The sequence below is a fragment of the Pieris rapae genome, chromosome 15 (assembly GCF_905147795.1).
Source record: "Pieris rapae chromosome 15, ilPieRapa1.1, whole genome shotgun sequence".
Classification (NCBI taxonomy): Eukaryota; Metazoa; Arthropoda; class Insecta; order Lepidoptera; family Pieridae; genus Pieris; species Pieris rapae.
The window spans coordinates 6046231-6068565 of record NC_059523.1 but is presented as its reverse complement, the minus strand read 5'-3'; the positions used below and the strand labels follow the sequence as shown (position 1 = coordinate 6068565).

At 33.1% G+C, this 22335-nt stretch overlaps 1 protein-coding gene across 1 annotated transcript in view; it reads right to left on the bottom strand.

The window, feature by feature from the left end:
* Positions 1–2260: 2260 nt before the first annotated feature.
* LOC110996774 (headcase protein) overlaps positions 2261–22335 on the bottom strand; it is a 44047-nt gene continuing 23972 nt past the window's right edge. Inside the window, exons 3-5 of the mRNA XM_022264603.2 lie at positions 4154–4342; positions 3067–3255; positions 2261–2577 (exon numbers count right to left, since the gene is read on the bottom strand). Of these exons, the coding sequence (XP_022120295.2) occupies positions 2407–2577; positions 3067–3255; positions 4154–4342 (549 nt within the window). The 3' untranslated portion in view covers positions 2261–2406. The remainder of the gene's footprint in view (positions 2578–3066; positions 3256–4153; positions 4343–22335) is intronic.

Genomic DNA, 22335 nt, shown 5'->3' with positions numbered 1-22335 from the left:
AAATATTTTATCGATTACATATACATTTATATAAATGTATAAACTTTTAAATATATTTCTATATACGAGCAAACTTTGATAAACTTAAAATTGTTTAACATATGGCGTGGCATTACAATAGCGCGTTGTTTAAAATTATTAGGGATTTTTTGATATTGTTGTATTATGTACTATCGATTATGGCTAATCTAGAAATACGCAATAATATATCTCAATAAACACTTTTTAAGCATCTGCATGTATACGGCATTATTTACATATGTTCCGTACTATTTTAAGATATAATTTTTAATCTTAGTCAAAGCGGGTAGAAACAAAAAAACTTTGAAGATACAAACACACACAACGAAATGGCTATTATGATTCATTAATATTAACGAAGAAGAACTCTACGATGGTTTATCAAAATAAATATTCCTTATATCAATGAATTAAAAAGTCATTCCGTAGTCCAATCAAACCGTGCCAGATGACAAGGATAATGAATGAAGGTGCAGTGATGCGGATGATAGTGGTGATGAATGTCGATGATGAAAACTCGAAAAAGTATATATCGATGAATATTCAGTACACTCACTTCATGCGTCCGGTGTTCAACGCTTCATATCCTATGAGTAATGAAAATTATTCATCGAATTATACGTCTTAGTTAACCATAGTCCCAATTTACTTTAAATATACTTAAAGGACAATGCACATGCGATTATTAAAATAATATTTGAGTACAGTATAAAAGTGTGAAAATATAAAATCCAGTCGTTACTAAATTTATTTCTCAAAAATAGATCTATTGCCTTTGAATTTTTAGTACAAACACATGTGCATAGACCAGAAGATTCTAAATGGCAGTTCACTTTAGAAGAATGCAAAAATTACCTATAAAAATGTTAAGTCTTTATAGAATTATTGCCTACAGAGCGAACAGAGTCCACCGACATTTCTTTATTAACATTTTTACGCCTACCTATCCGCACCACTTTAATTCAATAAGCAAGAACACGCCTCTACAACTATAAAATTTATCACTTTTAATCACTTTGAGAGTAAGTATCAAATGTATCAAAAACTTATCTAATTTTTTTTAAATTTTAAATGAGTAAATGTGCATCACTTACACGCTTATACGTTGAAGCGCTATTCTTAAATAAATAGACATTCATGATAATTATAAGAAAATCCTTATCCTAAACTTAACGTATTTAAATATAACAAAAAGACTTGTAAACTTCAGTGAGCAGCGGTCCTATCCAATAAATTGATGCGAACATCGAAACTCGTTTTTATTTGATATGGCACGATTCCAAATAAATACTTTATATTTTTATCATCCGCTAATTACTGAAGTTTCAAACAAAAACAACTCGAATACAGTAAACCTTATAAATACTCGTACACAGACAAGCTAATCATATTATTGGTGACACAGCAATCACTTACGATTAAAACCTCTACCGATAATTAAGTGACAGGTGAATGAATGTTATTAAGAAAATAATCTAAGACGGCGTATACGGGAACCTCCCTCGGGTGAAATTGCCGTTGTGGTGGGAGAAAAAAAAGAATTGCAATAAACCTACGAAAATATGGTATAACACTTAAGTTAAAGTTAAAAATTTTGCTAAAATAAAACATAACTAATAAACTAAATTGAACTAAATAACACACCACACAGACTGCCCTATTAAATAGGGCTACCGTATCAGTATCACTGAACTCGAAGAATTAATAATTTAAAAAATCTGCCCTTCAGAAGGAAAATACCCAATTTGAGGATAAACCGAAAACAAAAAATGCAATTTCTGGTGTCACTCTACTGCTAAATACTTTCGACAAAACTCAACATCTATCTATTTTAATCAACAAAGTACAGAATAAAATTAAAATAAAATCAATAGTATGATCTAAACCGATACATAAAATTACTTTCAATAATACCAACTTAATTTAACAAAAATTATTCCTAGCCTCGTATGAGGGTAATGTTCATAATTCGTCACACGTCCACAAGTCACACGCTTAAGCGATTTGGTTGAGATAGTTAATGAAGTCATTGGAGAACAGCTGCATGTTCGAAGCTTCGTTGGTTGGAAGACGACGCGGTACACAGCTGAGTGCCGGCCGTTCTATCGGCTTCGGTCTCAGAGTAGCGAGGTATCGTTCAGCGAGGGATTCACCAAGACTTATCGCCAGCGTCTCAGGGCTGAGGCCGAGAAAGGAAAGTGATTCGGTTATGCTGGAGATGGTCGGAGGTGGGAACTTGGCCTCTTCTGTGTCGGTAGTTCGGGACGCCATGCTAGTGTTAATGACGGGGCGCAGGGCCGGGGGCGAAGCGCGTCGTGGGGGCGACGGCGCGAGGCCCCAAGTGTCCGGGGGGGTGCCGGGGCTGGGCCCCGGCACCGCCGTTTGTTATGGCCACTGCTGGAATAGCGGGAAAACCCGTTTTGTGAAGCAGTAGGACAGCGGCTTGACGAAGTGCGTATCTAGCACGCGGCAGTGCGGGCAAGTCACCGGGTGAGAGTAGTCGGAGTAGTTCAACCGCTGGTGCGGGTGAAGAAGTGGCTTGTAGCAGTTGTTGCACTGTTGAAAGAAACAATATTAATATATTGTGTAAACACATATCATATCTACAAATAAAATAAAATATCTTCAATTGGATTATCATGATTCATGTGCACTTTTTACTTTTTGTTTTTTTTTTATTTTCTCTAGATTAAGGTTCTATAGATTTAATATAAATATATTTTGTTTTTTATATAACTTCTGGTTATGCACTTCTTGCACTCATCATTTTTTTTTATTTATTGTTTTCTTTTCTTACTGGGGTTGCCTGGCTGTTAGCGATAAGGCCGCCCGTTGCATCCCTTGTAATTTATATATATTGTGTTATTTGTGTTTCTTTCTAGCAACGAAGTGTGAATAAATAAATAAATAAATAAAATTGATTTTATACAACTTCCGTTACAAGCTATAGATAACGTGGTAATGCCAAAAAATATTCACCTTGATTAGCAATGGTTATTTAGAATATAAGTATCTAATTTGAAAAAAACTACAAATGACCAATACCTTCAATCGTTCAGCGCAGCACGGCGTGGCCATGAAAATGTCATATGAGTACATGGTGCCGAGTACCAGTGAGGAGCCGTCCCACTTTTGTCCACAAAAACGGCAGCGAATAGTGCGCTCGGGGTCACATCTCTCCAGACATCCCATGCAGACGCAGGTCAAGTACTGCGTTCGACCTTCCACTTTCACCTGAGAACCAAAACTGATATTTAATAACTCGTGTAAAGTAGCCTTAATTAAGAAGATTTCGCTTTTCTATTATAATCGCATATTAAAATAGTTTTAAATATCTGTCCTACTCTCGAATTCACATAATGATATATCTATTTAAAGTGTAACATGTTTCCAAGGAATCATATGTTTTTTTGGTTATTTAGCTGTAAATTTAATAAATTAAAAAAAAATCTTCAAATAAGAAGAAATTACGGAAATTAATAATTACAACTTTTAAACTACTATCACGATTTGACGTATATTGTAGCTGTTACAAATTCAGTGATTTTTCCTCTAATCTCCCACATTTAAAGGGATAATCTGTCACCTGTGCGAGGGTAAGTCCGAGAACGTATACTAATGCTTACGTCAAACAAACGTATAAGTATCCAAGAGCACACGTTCTTGTAATTCGCTGAATAAACAACGCCGAGTCGAGGAGTTTGTATGAATTGCGACTGGGGACGCTATTTTGTAGACTTGAACAAACTTTGCCACATCTTATTTAACTTTGTAGTTTACTTTTCTCCAATCTACGACAATTTTATACGCGTTCTTCCGCCCTTTAATTAAAATGGTTTATTGATGTACGTGTGTGATAAACAAGTTTATAGAATCCAGATGGTTTTATTACATCTTAATTTGATTTAATATTATTCCGTTTAGGCTTTTGTTTCGTTTGTATTCATAAGAAAATAATGACCTATACATGTTGTGTATAGGATTTTTTTTATTATTTTCATTAACTTTTTCATTTCCATATAGATAATTAAGTTATTTCTTCAGCAGTTCAGTTCTATATAAAGATAAAAGGAAACTAATTTAGTCGCAGTAAATTGATTAATAAAGATATTTTTTTTGTTTATGTGCCTACCTCCACAGCGCTGCTTGTATGCTGTCGTGGACTGAGGAAGAAAGTTCCATCGACCAATGGGTACCGGTCAAACACGTGCAGGGTCTCTTTGCAGAGGGCACATGACACCTTAGGTTTGTGCTGCCCAGCAAGCGTGGACAAGATGAAAAGCCTTGTGTCATCGTTGCCATGGTTACCTTCGTCTTCAATCTGTAACAAGTGATATATTTAATTAATGTTTCATATAAGTGTACAATTTCAATATTAACCAAGCAGTAAATTTGTATTTTTCTATAATTACTATGGATTAATTATTTATTTCTTCATGACGGTAAGCCCAAACCCCAGAAGGGGTGCACTTGCAGGCATGCAATCATAATTTTCTAGTAAATTACTAAACGATGACATGTAAATTTTATATTACAGTTCTACACAGATAAAAATAAATGCCTTTATATAATTATAGATAACCGACTTGTTATCCATTTTGCAACACGTATTATTAAATAAATTGCTGTTTGTTCCGTGATTTGCTTTAAACGAGAAACCAAAGATAATTTAAATCTATATGTTTAAGGAAATAGGAAGAAATGTGCGGTTACCAACCGTAAAATGGTATCGCAATAGAAAACAATGTAATGGCGGAGTCATGCTCTTCGCGCTTAGCTCGTTTGCAAGCCTCGCTCGCTATTTCAATATTTCATATCCCCACATTTACATATTACGATTAATGCATACACCCACGACACTTACCACACAACTCTCCCTTCGTAATAACCCAAGTAAATGACTGCATAAAGTTGAATAATGAAAGGCTGAAAGGCAATTACGCTGAATTCGGAGTCGAACTCAAACAAAGGCTCAGAGCGCCACAGAGATCGATTGTGAAGTTCAATTTGTTCACGTACGAACAATTTGTGAGCGCGAATAATAATGAAACTTTAACAAGTTACTGCACTCGAAACTCAATTAAACATATTACCATCTGTACACCCCTGAAAGATTTTCATTTACGCATAATTGGTTACATCGCGTGTCTATTGTTGGCCGAGGATGATTTTCGCCGTTACAGAGTTGATCGGTAGCATGTTGTCTAGACATGTAATGCAGGATGCATAATATACAAGTTGCACATACCACTGTGCTCGATGTTAACATTCCTATAATACTATTAATAGATACCTCGTGACACCAGGAACACATAAAACGACCCAGCAAGTGCAATGACCTACGCAAACTCAATATGATTTGCCGTATGGAATAGTGCAGTTTGCCAAGAGACGAAGCGGGGGCAGCCATCCGGCCACGGCGCGCTGATAACATCCCAAGTTTAATGTGAGCTTGCTATTTCGATTGACATTCATGTCAATTAAAGTGTATACGCCTATCATGGATATGTAAACAAGAGCTACAAGTCTGTCGACAATACAAGTGATGATAAATAACGATTTCATGGAACCGCCTGTAAAGGACATGATTGATTCGTCTAGAACGGCACAACCATGATTGATGCTAAAACAAATTGTATGTGTAACACATACGGCATTGTAAGTGTTATAATACATTTATAAAGTGCGAACAAAGTTGTCTCAAGACTAATGAGTGACAATTAAATTGTTAAGATGAAGAAAGTTAAGGTTGAAGGGCGCGGGCAATGACCTAAGAGCTCTTCCACACACATTAATGTGTACACAACAGAATTGCAAGATTGATGAGCACTTTAAACAAGACTTTATTTACTTAATCCGATCACGATTTGTCTTGCAATCGTCGCTACCACGCCGTCGCTTTACCACGCTACAGAATATTGCCAGTAAAACTGAAACATAAAATGTTCTTGATGACTTCTCGTATTTATGTTCTTATGTCTGATGTAACTGCCGCTGTAGAAATGGAGGAGGGGATCATTTAGTTCCGTCCATAGTCAGTTAACAGGAGCAGACTGCCGTTTACCGAGAGTAGACGATAGTTACTTCCTCTAATTACGCCTACTTAAATTTACATAGAGGAGAAACTTGGCAGCCTGTGAAATGGTTACGATATGGCAATATTTATACTCTGTTAATGACTCTTAGTTGGGGATATAGTTTCTGAAGCTTTAAATTTGTAAGCCTCGGATTTAATTTGTATTCAATGTTCAAATAGACGCGTGGAGAACTTCTTTGAGATGAAACTCAAATGGTGTTACGCGAAACGAAATCGGTTGAAAGTTGCCGAATCGAAATCCAATATGAAAAGATAAATAATTTTCAGCAAAGTTAAAACGAGACTCCTCTTTAGCAAACCTATAGAAATATATATGTAAATGTCTAATATTATGTGCACAAGGCTTTTGTTTCCTCAAAATAAACAGCTGGGAGTTACTCACCAGTCACCACACAAACAACCTTCGTTTTCCATTGTCTTTGCTATCTTTACTGAGACTGTTTTAAATGAGCTTTTAATATAAAACGTCGCCGACGTTAATGTTGAACAACTTTAATAAATCCAGATTGTTCCCCTGCTTGGCTTATTTTTAATTAGGCAAATGAAAGTTTCCTATTATAATGCGCCGTCGTCGGCACGGGTAAGTACCGCACAAATAAAAATTAAATACAAAGAACCCCTCGTAGGAAAAGGTCATGTAAAATGAGAAACCTAGCCACAAATCCAATTAGCCACAACAAGATATCGAATGCGATATTGGCGAAATACTAGAGTTCAGACGCTTGTAGATGGACGAGTTTAATTATTATAATTGCTATTTGTTCAACAGATGAGAGTTAAAACGGCAAGGCGACCGTCTTAGAAGTATAATAAATAAAACTGAAAGCAAGCTGCAGACGTTGCAATATTTCGGGGACACGCGAGAAGCAATTTTTCACCAGCTATTTCAAACAATAAGTCTGCGAGTGGTTGATATTTGCGGTGCTCGATACATTTATATCCTGACGTTACGTTCCGTTTCACGTTTGCTGTTGTTGCTCAATGTTCTCTTTGGCAACGCTAAGTGTTAGTAAAATTAAATTTTCTGTCTTGTCTGACGTTATATGTAAAAAATTAAGTTGTTATTGTTTAGATTTCTAGTAGCACCGTATTTTTAGACTCAACTTTGGTTATACACAAGTAACCCCTAATTTTACTTCTTATCATTCAAATCAGAATATTGTGCAAATTCTGGAGATATGACGATTTCTGCAATCATAGCCATCACTCTTGCGTGTAACTTGTCCGCACCTCATCAGTATTCGACTGTCAAAGGATTGTGGTTTATGTAAATCTGAAAGCATTTATTACTCTGACAGTGTGGCTTCGTAAATGTCGATGTGTAAACTTAGGTTTCATATATAAATATTTATTTATAAAAACTTAATTAGTGGTTACAGTGGCTCATAAAGCACTTATCTCATTTGACGGAAAGATGTGCACAAAGTAGGATAATACAGAATATAGTAAAAACGAGGTTTGATTTTTAAAGAAGGTAATTTGTGAATCTATAACCCGAACTAATATTATTAAATCTATCTGCTTTAGTCTAAGCTCCTTTAAAGTTTCTTATGTATTTTTATTTTATATAAAAATTTATTAAAAAGGAAATGATTTTTCCCCAATTTTCGATGTTGTGAACATAATTTAAAGACAACATTCTTCATTTAAATATTTATCCTAATAAACATAGCATATAGAATTCCCCTTCATAATCCAAATACTTTCTGTAAATTAGTATCACGTCTCAGGCATTCTACACGTCGCAAAATTCCGCGATATTGTTAGAATTTATAAAGCGTTTTAATTTAACTAGACCTTTTCAACGTCACATAATGCCCACCTACATGTGGAAATTGTATGAAAATTCCCTGCATAATACCTGCTTAAGCAGACGGAATCTTGTCGTTTTATTGCTTGAGAAATAGTGAAATGTATTCCCCTAGAGGAAAATGAAGTGTAGAACGAACTATCCCATCTCTTTACGACGAAAATGTACTAGAATTTACAATATTCAAACGGGTGTAAAAATTCTTTAACGCAACTCGCGAGGGTGTGGGGTATTTTGATGCGATTTTGATGAGGTTCGCCGTTACAGTGACGACATTTTTATTAAAAGTGTCTGACAATAGCTTGTTCTGCCGATGAGAAACGTTGTTTCAATTGTTCGAACATCGCGATTGAGTAGAAGTGAAGGACAAAAAGAATTTGTAGTTGAGAAAGATGTTAGTTTAGCCACAGTCGAGACGGGTGCTTAGAACATGGAAAACTACTTATCCTAACTTGGTTTTATCGTTAGTTGTATTGTTATGTCAGTTACGACCCATTCAGGCAATGTCATTAGTGCCACTAGATAATGGCAACTTGTTTTACGAATGTTTATAAACATTAAGTTATATTTCTCACGTTTTTCAATGTTTGTTTTTATAGTTTAAGTTCTCTACATATTTGAATGTCTGTCTGTAACCAATAGAAAATCGGAAAAATTAGAGTTGTTTTATGAGTTTTTGATAAGTAACTATATATTCGAAGTATACTGCGAAAGCTTTCGCAAAATTCATTTTCACTTGGTGGTTTTGAAAGAAAACCGGTTTGACGATGTTTAAACAAATGTTTGCACCAGCGACCTCAAAGGCTGACCCGTGCGATTTTAAATAGTTCTTTCGACACACTCCATATCTTTTACTTAACTTCAAAAACATAACTTTATATAAAACATAGCTTTATTAACGTATATGTACGACCTTCGTATATAAATCAAAAACAGCATTCGCGTTTAGTCCGTCGGTTCTGGGTTCGAATCTCGGTGGACTAATTGATAAAATGTTCTTTTAAAATTCATTGAAGCATACACGCAGGAATTTGCTTTTGCTCCGCCATTCAAACATGACTACGGGACTTCGCACACACAACGATAAATATAAACCAATGATATACATGATTCTTGATATAGAATTTATTGCTTCTAAATAATTCCTTTGTACCCAAGTATAAAACATAAATAAAGTGATTGATGTAGGTCAAGGAACACTAACTCATGAGTAATGGGTAAATAACGATGTTTAACTTACTTAAAACTCGTTGTAACAAGTTGTTGTATTTGTTATAAGTAGTAAAACATATTTTATATAAATCGTTTCACGATTATAAAGGTGTCCATATTGGAGAACGCGCCCTTAGAATAAGTAAGAAATAATAAAATATTTCCTCCAAATGCACATGAATTTAATTCGTGTTTAAATTATTTTTGCGTAGCGATGCGATATCAAAGAATACTTTTTTTTATACCGGTTCCATTTACACATGCATACAAAATGTCTGGAATATAGTTTTTTTACTTAAAAAATAAGCGTAAACTTAGCCATCAATCAGGGACTAAAAAATTCAGCGCTGTTTTATTTATCAATCACAAATCAAAATTAAATACAGCTGATACCGGATGAAAGCGTTTAATTACTGCTATTATAGAATTAATCAAATTGTAATTATTACATTCCGTCATTTTTCGCGGTTTAAACCACTATTACCCATATGAAGGTGGGTGATGTTAATTGTCATTGGAGCGGACGCAGGATTTGATTATATTAATTTGAATGAATTTACTAATATTTGGGAATACGATTTATAATGTATTAATCTAGTAATTGGGTTTAAAAAAATGTGTTCGAAATGAACTAAAAGCCATTAGGATTAAAAATATTAAAAAAATATCATTAAAAATATAACGATTCATATAAAAACCTTGAATTGATAGAATAATGAGATTTTTTTTAAAGTGGCATAAAAACTGCTTTCTTTTACAGTGGCTTAAAAATAACAAGACATAATTGTAAAATAATGTAGTATGCATATTTTGTATCAATTATTAAATAATATATATTTAAATAAATTCAAATTTAGATAAATTAAAAATCTAAATGTTTTATTATTTTAGGCTTACTTAAATCTAGTAAAGTAATAGATGCTTAAATGAAAACCACACGAGACGTAAAAACGGTTTTCCTATTTAAAATAAAAGAAAATATGAAGACTGTTTTCTTCTATTTAAAATTTTTAAGTGAGGCGTTTCTATTTTTACAATTCTTAGAAACTAACGAAAATCAGCTTTCGCCTTGTGAGTCCCTTCGTCTAAGTATTTAATCTAATCCCATACGGCTGGGTAAACAATGGATCGCTGTAGTGAATTAATTGCTTCGATATCACAAACTTGATCTGGCTGGAACGCCAATATGTCTAGAAGTGGCTTCGTAATGAAATGTTTCTTGTATTAATAGTGCTTCCCCATGTGGTTATAAAGTTGTTTTAGACTGTTCAAAGCTTAGTGAGCGAGACGTTTCTATGTTATATATTATGTATAATTCAAAGTTCGATAGAATATATGTAGTTTTATATAATTAGTTTATCTACACAATGCGTGTTTTCTGTTTTTATAGAACACGGCTCCTAGTACTTGTCGTTGAAATATATATATGTATTTATGACTTGATAAAGTCTTAATAATAACCAATATATACGTATATATATTATGCTGAGCTAAATACACTTTTACGGCCCGGCTGGCACATTTGTCAAGTGATAAGTGGTACTTACATTTTCTTACATTATGACAGTTGCAATAATGTGACAAACGCGATTTTTTAAGGTATACATCTTTTGGCGCGTTAGGGAAAAGTGATTAAAAATAATTTTTTACAATGCGCGACAGTCACAAAAAACTTAGGCCTTGAAATTAGCGATAGTCAACATTTTAGTAGTTTTGAAGTTATACTTCTTTTGGCGCGTAGGGAAAAAAATTATTACAGTGTTTTTTTTCTAAGTTTAGTGTCGTTTCTTCTACAGACGTAGAATGAGGCGAAAGATAAAGTTTTTGAAAATATTTTGCTTGCTATAAATGCTTCGAACGCGTATACATAAGTGCACACACGTTTTTTTGATCATCGACATAAAATTTAAATACTCGGTAATAATATATTTTATATGAGGGGATAATAAAGTTTATTTAAAATTACCTTCTAGGGGATCAAATGAATTTTCGAATTTCCATTTACACCTTGTTGTTTTAGGTTAAAAATTATCGTAATTACATTTATTGTGGTGTTAACATTAACACGTCAATTACAAAACCCTTTTACGTATTTTCTCATAACCCGTGTTTCAACAGATTGTTATGAGCGGGACTCGGTTATAATAAAAATGCATTCACGCCCACAGTGTGCAAAAATATTCGTATGAAACAAAAACATTATTGGAAACTGCTGATTTTCGAGGAAAAACTAACAAATGTTTTGAATCAGAAATAATTTATTCTGCGGACAGTCTATAGTGTATTCCTATTAGATAGAAAATAAATATTATTATAGTTCTATAAATACTATAAACAATAAAATACATAGGCTATAAGACCTATTATAGTATTGCAAACAAAAAGAACCGATGTATAACATGAATTAAAGTCGAGAACAAAATATTAACACAGTTCATTAACGGTTTTACGATAATTAGCTATAATGTAATTTTATTTTATTTACACAAGCGTGCCAATGCTCGGCACACTGAACCTTTATATAAGAAAAATAAAATACAAGATTGAATGTGACTAGCATTAAACACGAAATGAAATAAATACATCGTTCCATAAATTATAAAACTAAAGGAAATTGATCTCAAAGTGTGACTAGGAGTAACTATATCTATACCGACCTAGCTCGTTTAACAGAACGATCAATCTGACCAAAACTAACAAGCCAGATAAAGGAGTTTCAGACAAGAGGAATATTGGAAGGACTATATTTAAATTAGGTTTTGTCTTTAAAATTATTGGACTTCTTGGTCTTACTGACGAATGTAATTTCAATATACTGCGTTCTTAGTACTGAAGTCGCTATACGAAAAATATTAATTGAAATACAGAGAGCCGTCATAATAAACTGCAGTGCAGTAATTGTGACATCTACCGACAAAATTTAATCATTTGTCAATCATAGGAAATGGATATTGCTGAAGATGGAGCCATAAAGGAGCTAGTTAGGCTTATTCAAGCTTTACAAGGAAGTACTCAATGCGAGCTTTATGCAACCTTGCAACCTAATGTATGCAAAGCTTTATTGCGGTAATCGATCTATAAATAAAATTGTTCAATGTCCCCTTCAAAGCCGTATGATTTAATGTTTTAATTTACATATTTAAATATCAATAACAATTGTATGTCATGAATGACCTCACCAATACATTAAACAGATTTATCTTAAATTCAAATACTTCAAAGTGTGTAAAAGTTTTCTTTTTATCAGGACGTTAAATCAACATGTCGAGATATGAACAATGCATCAAATATGTTTTGCAACAAAATTGCGTACACGCATACTAACAAAAATAGCTGATAGCATTATCAGAAACGATAAGGCATTGACATAATGATAACCCTGCATAAATGTAGTTATCAGTTGTGCAAAATGCTTATTAACAATTATATAACATATCCAACTATATATATAATTCGGCTCGCCTGTGATCGTTGTTTACAACGCGTTACACTTTAGAGCAATATATGTATATGTAATAACCATATGACATAGTTTCAATATTCAAATAAAGTAATAAACAGACACTGGATATATCTAGAAAATCATATTTTCTCCTTAATAAAAATAAATTATCAATACTTTAATAAATATAAAACGCTAAAATCTTGTTAAAATATAATTAAAAGATCAACGTTAATTCGTTACTCAGTAAAACACCAGTATAGTGAGATGTTTCAGCCAGCATTATTATGTTTGTAAGCGAAAATATTTTATTTTACATATTAAATGTTAACCTATAGAATTACAGACAGGTCTAAATGCACATAAAGTGTCCCCCAACCAGTTCTAGGAAGAAAAGCCTTTGAACTCGATAAATATTATTTATTAACCCCAATCGCGATTCTTCGAAACAGATAATCACCTTAATCAATATTGTAGTTGGTTGATATGTGGTAAGACTCTTTATATCTAGTCTTTATTGTTGATAAGCCCAGGTTCATGCGTTTACAGACCGAACTTTTAAAGGACGACAAAGAAAAACCACTTAGTTTAATTTTCTCAGGGAGCTGGGTTTGCCGTACCCAATTATTCAGTAGCTGCAATGGCAGAAGACGGGCGACCCACAGTCTCTCCTACCTTTAACGGTTAAACAAATGGTTGTAAATCATTAATATTTTTTTAAACTTCGTTGCAATTTTACAACATAATACTTATCGCTAACAAGCGATATCTCCCGACAAACCTAGTAATAAAAATCTGAAAAGGAAATATGATGGGGTTATACTTCTTTGATGTAACAACAGCCTTATTCTACGTTTGTAGAAAGAACGACATTAACAAGAAAAAAATACTAAAATGTTGGTTATAGCTCTCTTCAGGGTGTCGTCGGCGTTTGTGACGGTGTGCGCACCGTAAAAATCTACTCTCATCTCTTTCTATAATGCGCCAAAACTTACAACACTTATATTAACCTTATCATGTATTGTAATTTCGCAAATGAAAATAGCCAGTTAAAATTCTAAAATCATCAGTACTGATTTATAAAATCTACTCTAGATTTTATCATAGACATATTTTATATTATTGAATGTAATTATTTACACCTTACGAGTGAAACGTAAGTAAAGATAACCTGACTACAATATTATTTTGGCATCACTGCGAGCACTCATTTAAAGCGATATTCCGAGATCTAAAGAGGATTTTATTGATTCGAGGTTTTATTAAGCGAAGTTGTGCACCCTCCAATGTAATTAATGTTCAGGTCTTGGTGCCGATCAATAACTTTTTTATTTCACAGTATCATGTTCGGGATTTGGCATTTATGTGTAACATGTGACAAGCAAACATAGAGTTGCATATACGTCGCGCTCATGAACGCAAAATAAAACCTTATAAAATTACAGGTATTTTTTTTTTGGCAAAATCTCGTAGTCTCGTTATGACATCAAAGTTATTATATATCCGTTTAACTGACTAGTTAATAATCATAAATAAAATATAATTATAAAACAAAACTTATCTTTTTGTAGGTTAAAAGTCTTGTATTTACTTTTTTAATTATGTTGATTAATGTAGTTTTGAAAATATGTGATAATTTTATCAACTGTTTACATACACTTTCACTGATAAGATACATCCATTTAAAAATATCGGAAGCTTGATAATTTCTTTCCAAGGCTACAACTATTATGTAAGTGTAATTATTCAAACATTACATTTTTTGCGGATAGATCTAAACCGAATTCTCAGTTAAACGGTAAATTCGTCACGGATTTTAAGTTCAAGTGTATATATAAGATAATTAACTTATATTATCTCAGCGTAAAAAAATATATTTGGTGATAATAATGTAATTTTAATAAACGTTCTGGCAGTTCTGTACTGTTATGATATTACTAAAATCTTTTTTTTTAATCATTTTTCATGTAACATAATGTACACTTATGAACGTCAAAAAAGAAATAATTAAATGCTTCTAATTTTACATTTACTTAATTCGATATAACAACAAGTGCGTAGATGCGTAGTAGCAGAGCCAATCCATTTGATTTAAACGTTTAAAACATAAAGAAATGTCTGACATAGAATTTCGACACAAAGCCGTCGTTAAAAAAAATCGTTCAATAGCAAAGTTCTCCTATCTAAATACATTTTAAATTATCCATACATCAACTGTAAACACATGACGTCATCCGATAAATATGTATATTTTTGTAACAGCTGAACAAATAGATATTGTACCCGAGTCGATAAAATATTTTTCACATATCAATGCATTTATTCAACAGTATTCAAGGATGTTTGCGACATAATTTCGTTCAATTTCAGAAAAACATTGTTTTGGCCTTTTGATTCGTCACGGGATATTTTATGCATACTGCAGCTGAACGGAAAAGTTCTAAGACAATAGATAGATAGTATATACATATTAAGGGATCATTTTCGCCTTGAATATTTCTCGATTTAAGTCTACATTTTTCTACTTAGTACTAGCCTTCTGACTCTGTGAAACCTCTAGTAGCTGAGAAATATGTTGTACGACCACTTAGTATTAATTTTGGAGTCGCTATTGAAGTCGTCTAACAAAATTAATTAGGGCTTAATTTATTCTTTTTACACAGGCGGTTCTTACACTTATAAAGTAAGGAAAATATAATCTTTCTCATAAGTTATGATAGCAGACCTGTCATAATTTTTTGCGTGCCAATTATGTCAGTGTGATCAAAAGTTATGCAAAGTAATCTGCTTCCATACATTAGGCAAGTAAGATATTTGCGATAAACGTTCCCACATATGTTAAGAACAAATATAGACTTGGAATTTTATTCCAACAATTTAATTGCTTGAACTATTAATTAATAAACATGCTGAAACCCTAAATAGGCGAATGTTTTTTTTAAACTGGCAATAAATTATTGGTATGTAGGTATGAGTGCAATTTTTAAATCTCACAATAATGTTACAATTAGTTAATAAAATAAAATTATTTTTAAATGTATTTCCAATTTATGTGATAAAAATATTCCTTCATTTCTTTATATTTGCAGCACTACGTATTACACAGATTGTACCTTTGTCTATTTTGAAAGGTTTATACAATTTATAATAGAATTTTTCAACACATATGCAGAGGACAACAGCCTCGTCAAGGCAACTGTACAGTACATTGCGTAATCTAACGTGCGTATAGTACATATTCTACAATGCCAGACCTAGGGCTGATGAAATATTATTAGGAAATAATATTCGATTAAGTTCTGTACGTGACACGATTGTACCAAAAACCAACGAGTGTAAAAAGCTACAATCGTTAATTATTGATGAACGTTTAGAAACAAAATCGTCTTCCGAAATTGAAATACACTTGACGGTGATCTCCAAATACCGCATATAAAAAATATTTAAAACATTTCTTCTCAACAGGACAACACAAATAAGAATATAATAAATCTACTCTGTCTTACAGCATTTTGAAGTCAGTTCTATTATAGTACTAAAAGTAATTCAAAGACCAGATGTATACATTTAGATTGGTTTAAGTAAATTCTACTAGTATTAAAGCAATTATGTTCTCAATTAGAAATTAGAACCAAAATATATTCATAGTGACAACAAAATATACTAAATGGAATATGTCGAAACATTAAAATCTTTGTTCAACCCTATGTAATACGTAATTATTCAATAATATATAATATACAAGCACAATAAAAACAATAACAATTAGATTTCATACAGATATTTTTGATTCCAATTCCATTTTCAAATTGTTTACATTAATCAATTTATGGAACAAAAATACGTCAGTACTGCAAATACATTTGTTTGTGTTTTTAATGTTTACTTTTATCTGTTGAATACATTTGTAAATTATAAGTAAGCTTGTAGTTTATGTTAGTCTGGTACCGTAGCAATGTTTTACATACATTATTTTAATTTCAAATACGACAAATGGATACACAGAACTATATGAATTAATCTCACTAATTATGGTAACTACCGCTTATCTCAGAACACATCCGGTCTTAATACAAGTAGTCATAATTTTAACGAATCAATAAATATTGTACTATATTATAAATATTCTTTAGAAACTCTTAAACTATAAAATAAACTTTAAACTGAGCGCCAAAAGCTATAAAAGTCACGAGCTATTTCAAATATTTATTCATGCAAAAGGATATTTAATTGAAACGTATCATTTTAAAAACGATTGTATTTTATACTGTGATTTTTCCTGGTATTGTACGAATACCGGCCTGGCATTGCCGTTAATGTGTTTCAATCAATTTTAATTAAGTAAATATGTGAAATATATTAACATTTTCAATAAAATTACATACTACATACATACATACACTCACAACGTAATGCATCGGACATTAATAGGCAAGAGCAGTCGAGAATTGTTTCTTCTCTTTTTCGTAGTGGGGCCGTACCTCTGCTCCTGCTAATAATAAATTAGGAACTACTAGGTCTAGCACAGAACATAAAACAACGAAAAGATAAAATAAGATATGACCTAGGCCATGTATTAAGCCTTGACCGCTACCACATCTTTCAATTATACTGGGTAAAATCCAGGGTAAACGCCGTGTTGGTACAAGGAATGATTCTTGGCTTTGCAGCATAGGGGAGTGGACGGATATTGCAACTGAGGAAGACATGTGCATCTGGCACAGAACTAGACTAGCTTCAAGAGACTGTCGGCCAACCTCCAGTAATGGAAATACACGACCAGCTCTGCAGCCCGTATGAAATACATCCATGGTGAAAAGGTACTTTTAAAAACTAATTACGTTTACTTTTCTGTTAAAAGCCGACAACGTACCCGTTATTTGATCCTACCGCATGCTTTGAATGTTGTAGGTGTCCCGTGTCCATGCGCAGCCCATAGATATTAGCATTATCAGCTGGCTTAGACTGCACACAAAACTAATAAACTTTAAAAATCTATCACATGTTTACATTGTGATTAGCTAAAGCTAAACCTTGATCGAAGCATCAATCAGTCATTACGATACTCAAGCGGGACCTATTAGGAATTCAACTTAATTCTGTATTTATAAACAATTTGCATAAGTATTATAATGCAGTTAAGGTGTATTGAACGCTACAAGGCAAACTGCGCTCTACGATTTCTATCGGTCATTGTACCATAATCATTATATAACCATGTCGTATCGTTGGAAGCACTCCAATATATAGATAAAGACTTCCATGATTATATAGGAAACTGAATTTGGTCAATGTCAGAATATCATACACAATTCGTAAAATTAAAAAATGTAGACTGGTTCGAGGGTCGTTAACGTTCACTAGACGTTATTTCCAGCGTTAAAGACGCTAATATAAGATTTATTGCTCCTGGCAAAAGGTGTGGCTCAGTTATCGCGTAATAAATCCAATTTGATATTCTTTTGCGACTGGTTCTTATCTTTGCTTGAAACTCGTACAATTTAATACATACTATAATAGTCACACCTATGTTTCTCTTGTACCAAAATAGACAACTTTTATCCCATGAAGCACAGAATTCCCTAGCAGAAGGCGTGCAGTATCACGAAATCAGCTAGTAAACTCCTAAGTGCTTGTAAATTATTACTTAGCAATATAATCTGTCAAGTTAGAGTTAAATAATAGTTAAGGTCTATGACCTGTAAGTAATTCATATAATGGGCGAGTCAGCGAGGTGCAGCCCGATATGGCAGGTGTGTTATGTAAGCGAACTGCGCCCGCGCAGACACGTACCGACACCAAATGCCACTGCTATTCCTAAGCTGGTTAGAGCTTGTGCCAAGGCCTCAGTTGAAAGTAGATGTCGTTCATTATAACATTACGAAACGTAAATTCAGATAAAACACTACACAATGAGGCACAATTACCCGCCATTTGTTAAAGGTGCTATCAAAGCTCGTAAGCGAGTTGAAGCCAGACAAATTTATAATGATATAGCCCATTAGGTAGCTCATAACGATAACGTATGCGCGCCCCGACTGGCGACCTAAGTGAAGTTTGAGAGAATTTAAAACATAAATTAGATAGTGCAGTCTAAATGCGAGGCATCTACCGGGAGGTTAGGGATGAATAACGAAGCGAAGAGGATGAGGGATCGCGAATGTCCTGGCAGCGAGGGAGACAAATGATAGGGCGCATGTAGAATGCAGCAAAGCACTGTTCACAAATACCGATCGATTAGTGGGCTAGCCCGACTGATATCGACCACAATTCAAAATAACTGCCCAATTATTCCATCATCACTTATTAACGCACACGACAAACAGCGTTAATGTAAACTCAAATTATTTAATGTTAGTATACTGTCTGCTTAATGTCAATATACGCTTCGAATTATTATAGTAAATACTGCGTATCACCTCTTATACAACTCGGTTTTGACATATAATTAACAACCGCTCAATTATTTTCCTTCGTATCACGTATGAATCGATTCAGTAAACAGGATGAGTACCAACAGCCATAGGCAATAGATTCCCCAAGTGCAAATAGAAATAATTCACCTCACGTAAGCGGTGATCATTTAGCCCCGCACTGTGATTCAATACAAATGTAGGATCATTTTTTATTTATAAAATCTGCAATAGACGCGGTAATGGAATAATTTCGCTGGAGCTGATCAGTATTCGGTATAAGCCTGTCGGTGTGTACCCAGCTTTTCTCGATTCAATTCGGCTTTGGCCTCGGTTATAGAGATTAGTGCTTGATTGAATTTATAGTTTTATAACATGTATATTTAATTGCTTCGATGTTTATTATTAGTATACGTAAAGAGCATTTTTCTGATATGTGATTGCGTAAAAACGACTTTCTAGGTTTGCACATTATATATTAAAAACCATACATTATAATTGTCGTAACTCAGACGACAAAATATTTAAATTGCCCATCAAAGACAAGACAAGACGATAAATTGAATTCAGTTCAAGTAGTCTCCCAGTGAGCTATGACGGAGAGAAAAATAACTGAATAAATTCCCCTGAAGTTTCTCGGGACGTATTTAGCTTCAATGAAATTGCCTGTGACCGAGCCATAGTCTTATGAAATTTATAGGAGTCCGTTGGCTTTTCTAACAATAGCGTCTGAGATCCTTTAAGCATTTATTAAATTTTATGAACTAATGACATTGCATTTAATATGATTACACTTTAGCCTGAATAATGAAGACAATGTAGTAATTGAAACTTAACAATAAAAAGTATTTTTTGAGAATGTTCATATTACTTTAATAACATATTTTAAGAACCTAACTTAAACTAAACTGACAGCTTATATCAACACAAAACATTTTAATAGATTTGAACTTGCAAATGCTTAATGAATAGTGAAAATATGTTAAGCGTTTAAATATATCTCTCAACTATTAACGGAATGATTAGAAAGTATTAATAAAAGATTTATTGTTAGACGTAAAGCAGGTTCTAAGCTAGATTTATAATTTTCCCTTTATATAAATAGCGAACAACTTTTTGTGCTTTATCTGTGGAAAGTCAAGACAGTTACAGGAAATGCAGACATAAATAATTGTCAGCGTAACGGAAACATAAGTGATATGATAAAAGAATAGTTCGAAGGAAATGACTAGTTTCTTGAAAGTGCGGGCTGCACTATCGCTTGAGTAATTAGTAAATACTCGCAAGTGTGAAGATACACTATCGATAACAATTAAATGTATGTAGTTGATAATTGTGACTATAATTTTAATATAACACTAATACCCTTAAAACAATCAACAATAGTAAGAATAAAAAAGGACAAAATAAAGGAGGTTATATTGCAAGTATAAAGTTGTTTTAATAATCTCATTGCTTTCTATCATGGGACCGATATTCTAAGCCAAGAACAAAGCTGGGCTAACTGAACAATGTGTTTAGTTTCAAGATTATAGCAATCCCGTCCGACACCTAAACACGGATTTTAGATAACATTCAAACTCCAACCACTGAATATAAATGAGATTTTAGCCATCTCGTGCATAATTAGGGATTCAAGTACAATTCAATGAAGTCTTCATTTTAGCTCAGATTTCAACATTTACGCGGTGTTTTATTAGGGATTTACTCCAACAAGGGTTGAGCCCACCCCAGCTGTTTGCGCCTATTACGATTTCAATGTCAAGTCCGATCAATAATGGCCGGGGATGTCGGGTGCCGTCGGCGTTTTCCGGGGCCGCCCGGAGCCGCGAGCATACTAACCTACCGTAATATCGCCGGGGTGCGTGCGTAAACGATCAATAAATGCCAAGAAAGGTCTGCTTATAAATAGTCTTGAACTTCACCTCGCACAATTTGTGGGTGAAAGTGTGAGATGCGTCACGATCGCGTAAAAGCGATTCGCATCTACCTCAAATGAATAATCAATGTTTGAAGTTCGTGTGCCATGCGCTTGACAATGCCAAGTGTCTCATTATTTAAATCTGCACAATGGCAGGGAGAAAGTTTGAATATTTTAAAATGCATTGTTGATATGAATATTTTGAAATATCAATTGTTTGAAGAAAAATCTTTGGAACGTCGTGATCTGCATTGAAATACGATAAATATAATACTGTTTCGACATGTGTAACTATTGTTAAATACTGATATTCATTTCTATTTAATTCATATAAAAAAATTGATAAACAAAATTAAATTAATTGTACGATACATGTGTATTTGGTGTTGTCCATAATACATTATGTTTAATGTCAAATTGATTAATTAATAATTTTCTATACAAAAACAAACGAGAATTTAAAGGTGTTAATTGTAAAGTGTTAGGTTTGTCAACCTTCTTAAAAGCCATATCTTGCTAAATATGTATATAAATATTATATCGTATTCAAAACCTTTGGAAAGTTAAACAGTATCTGAAAAGGAATGGAAATCGGTGATATTAGAGGATGAAAACGAGCGCTTCATTACTGGAATGTTAGCAATAACAATACGGCTAATGGCCTTCCAGAGATCTTCTCAATTCCCGCTCAAGTAAAATATTCTTTATAAATTCCTTACAAATGAAATCAAGCTCTAGGGACCAAAAGATTTAAAGGTATAATTTTATTACTTGATGTTAGAAGCGTTTAACACTCAAATGAGAGTTTAAAATCACAATATCTTGGAAAGTTTTAAATCACTGTCTATTCATAGAACAGTAAAAATTCTTACTCATAGAGAACTAGCGCCAAGTAATTTTGAAATAGAGTTTATTGTGAATACTTAGCATATCTAAATTGTCTTGTTTAATTTTTTTTTAAATATCTTATTGAAGCAGTAAATTCGAATACTTGTGAATAATTAAGCGTAGTTCAGATACAATTATTTTATGATAATTTGTCTAAATAAGTGCTAGGTATAAATTTCTAGAATTTAACCAAGATACTTACTAGTAGGTACTGTAGTGCCGTAGGTCATGAATGTTTACGAATAACATGTATTTAATACACACATGAAAGCGTCTATTTACGTCAAGACACAAATAGATGTGTCATCAATGCTTATAATCATAATTGGTAGTACGTGTAGTTAGGTCACGTAGCAAACGATAAAATTTATTCTCAAGTAAATAGTCTTGTATATACATAATTAAGACGTGACATTTTGTATATAACGATGATTCACAAATAAATGCAACTGCCGAATTATATACAGGATTTGGTTAAATATTTTGATTATTAGTGATTAAATAGTTTACGCTTTCATAAAAGCTAATAAG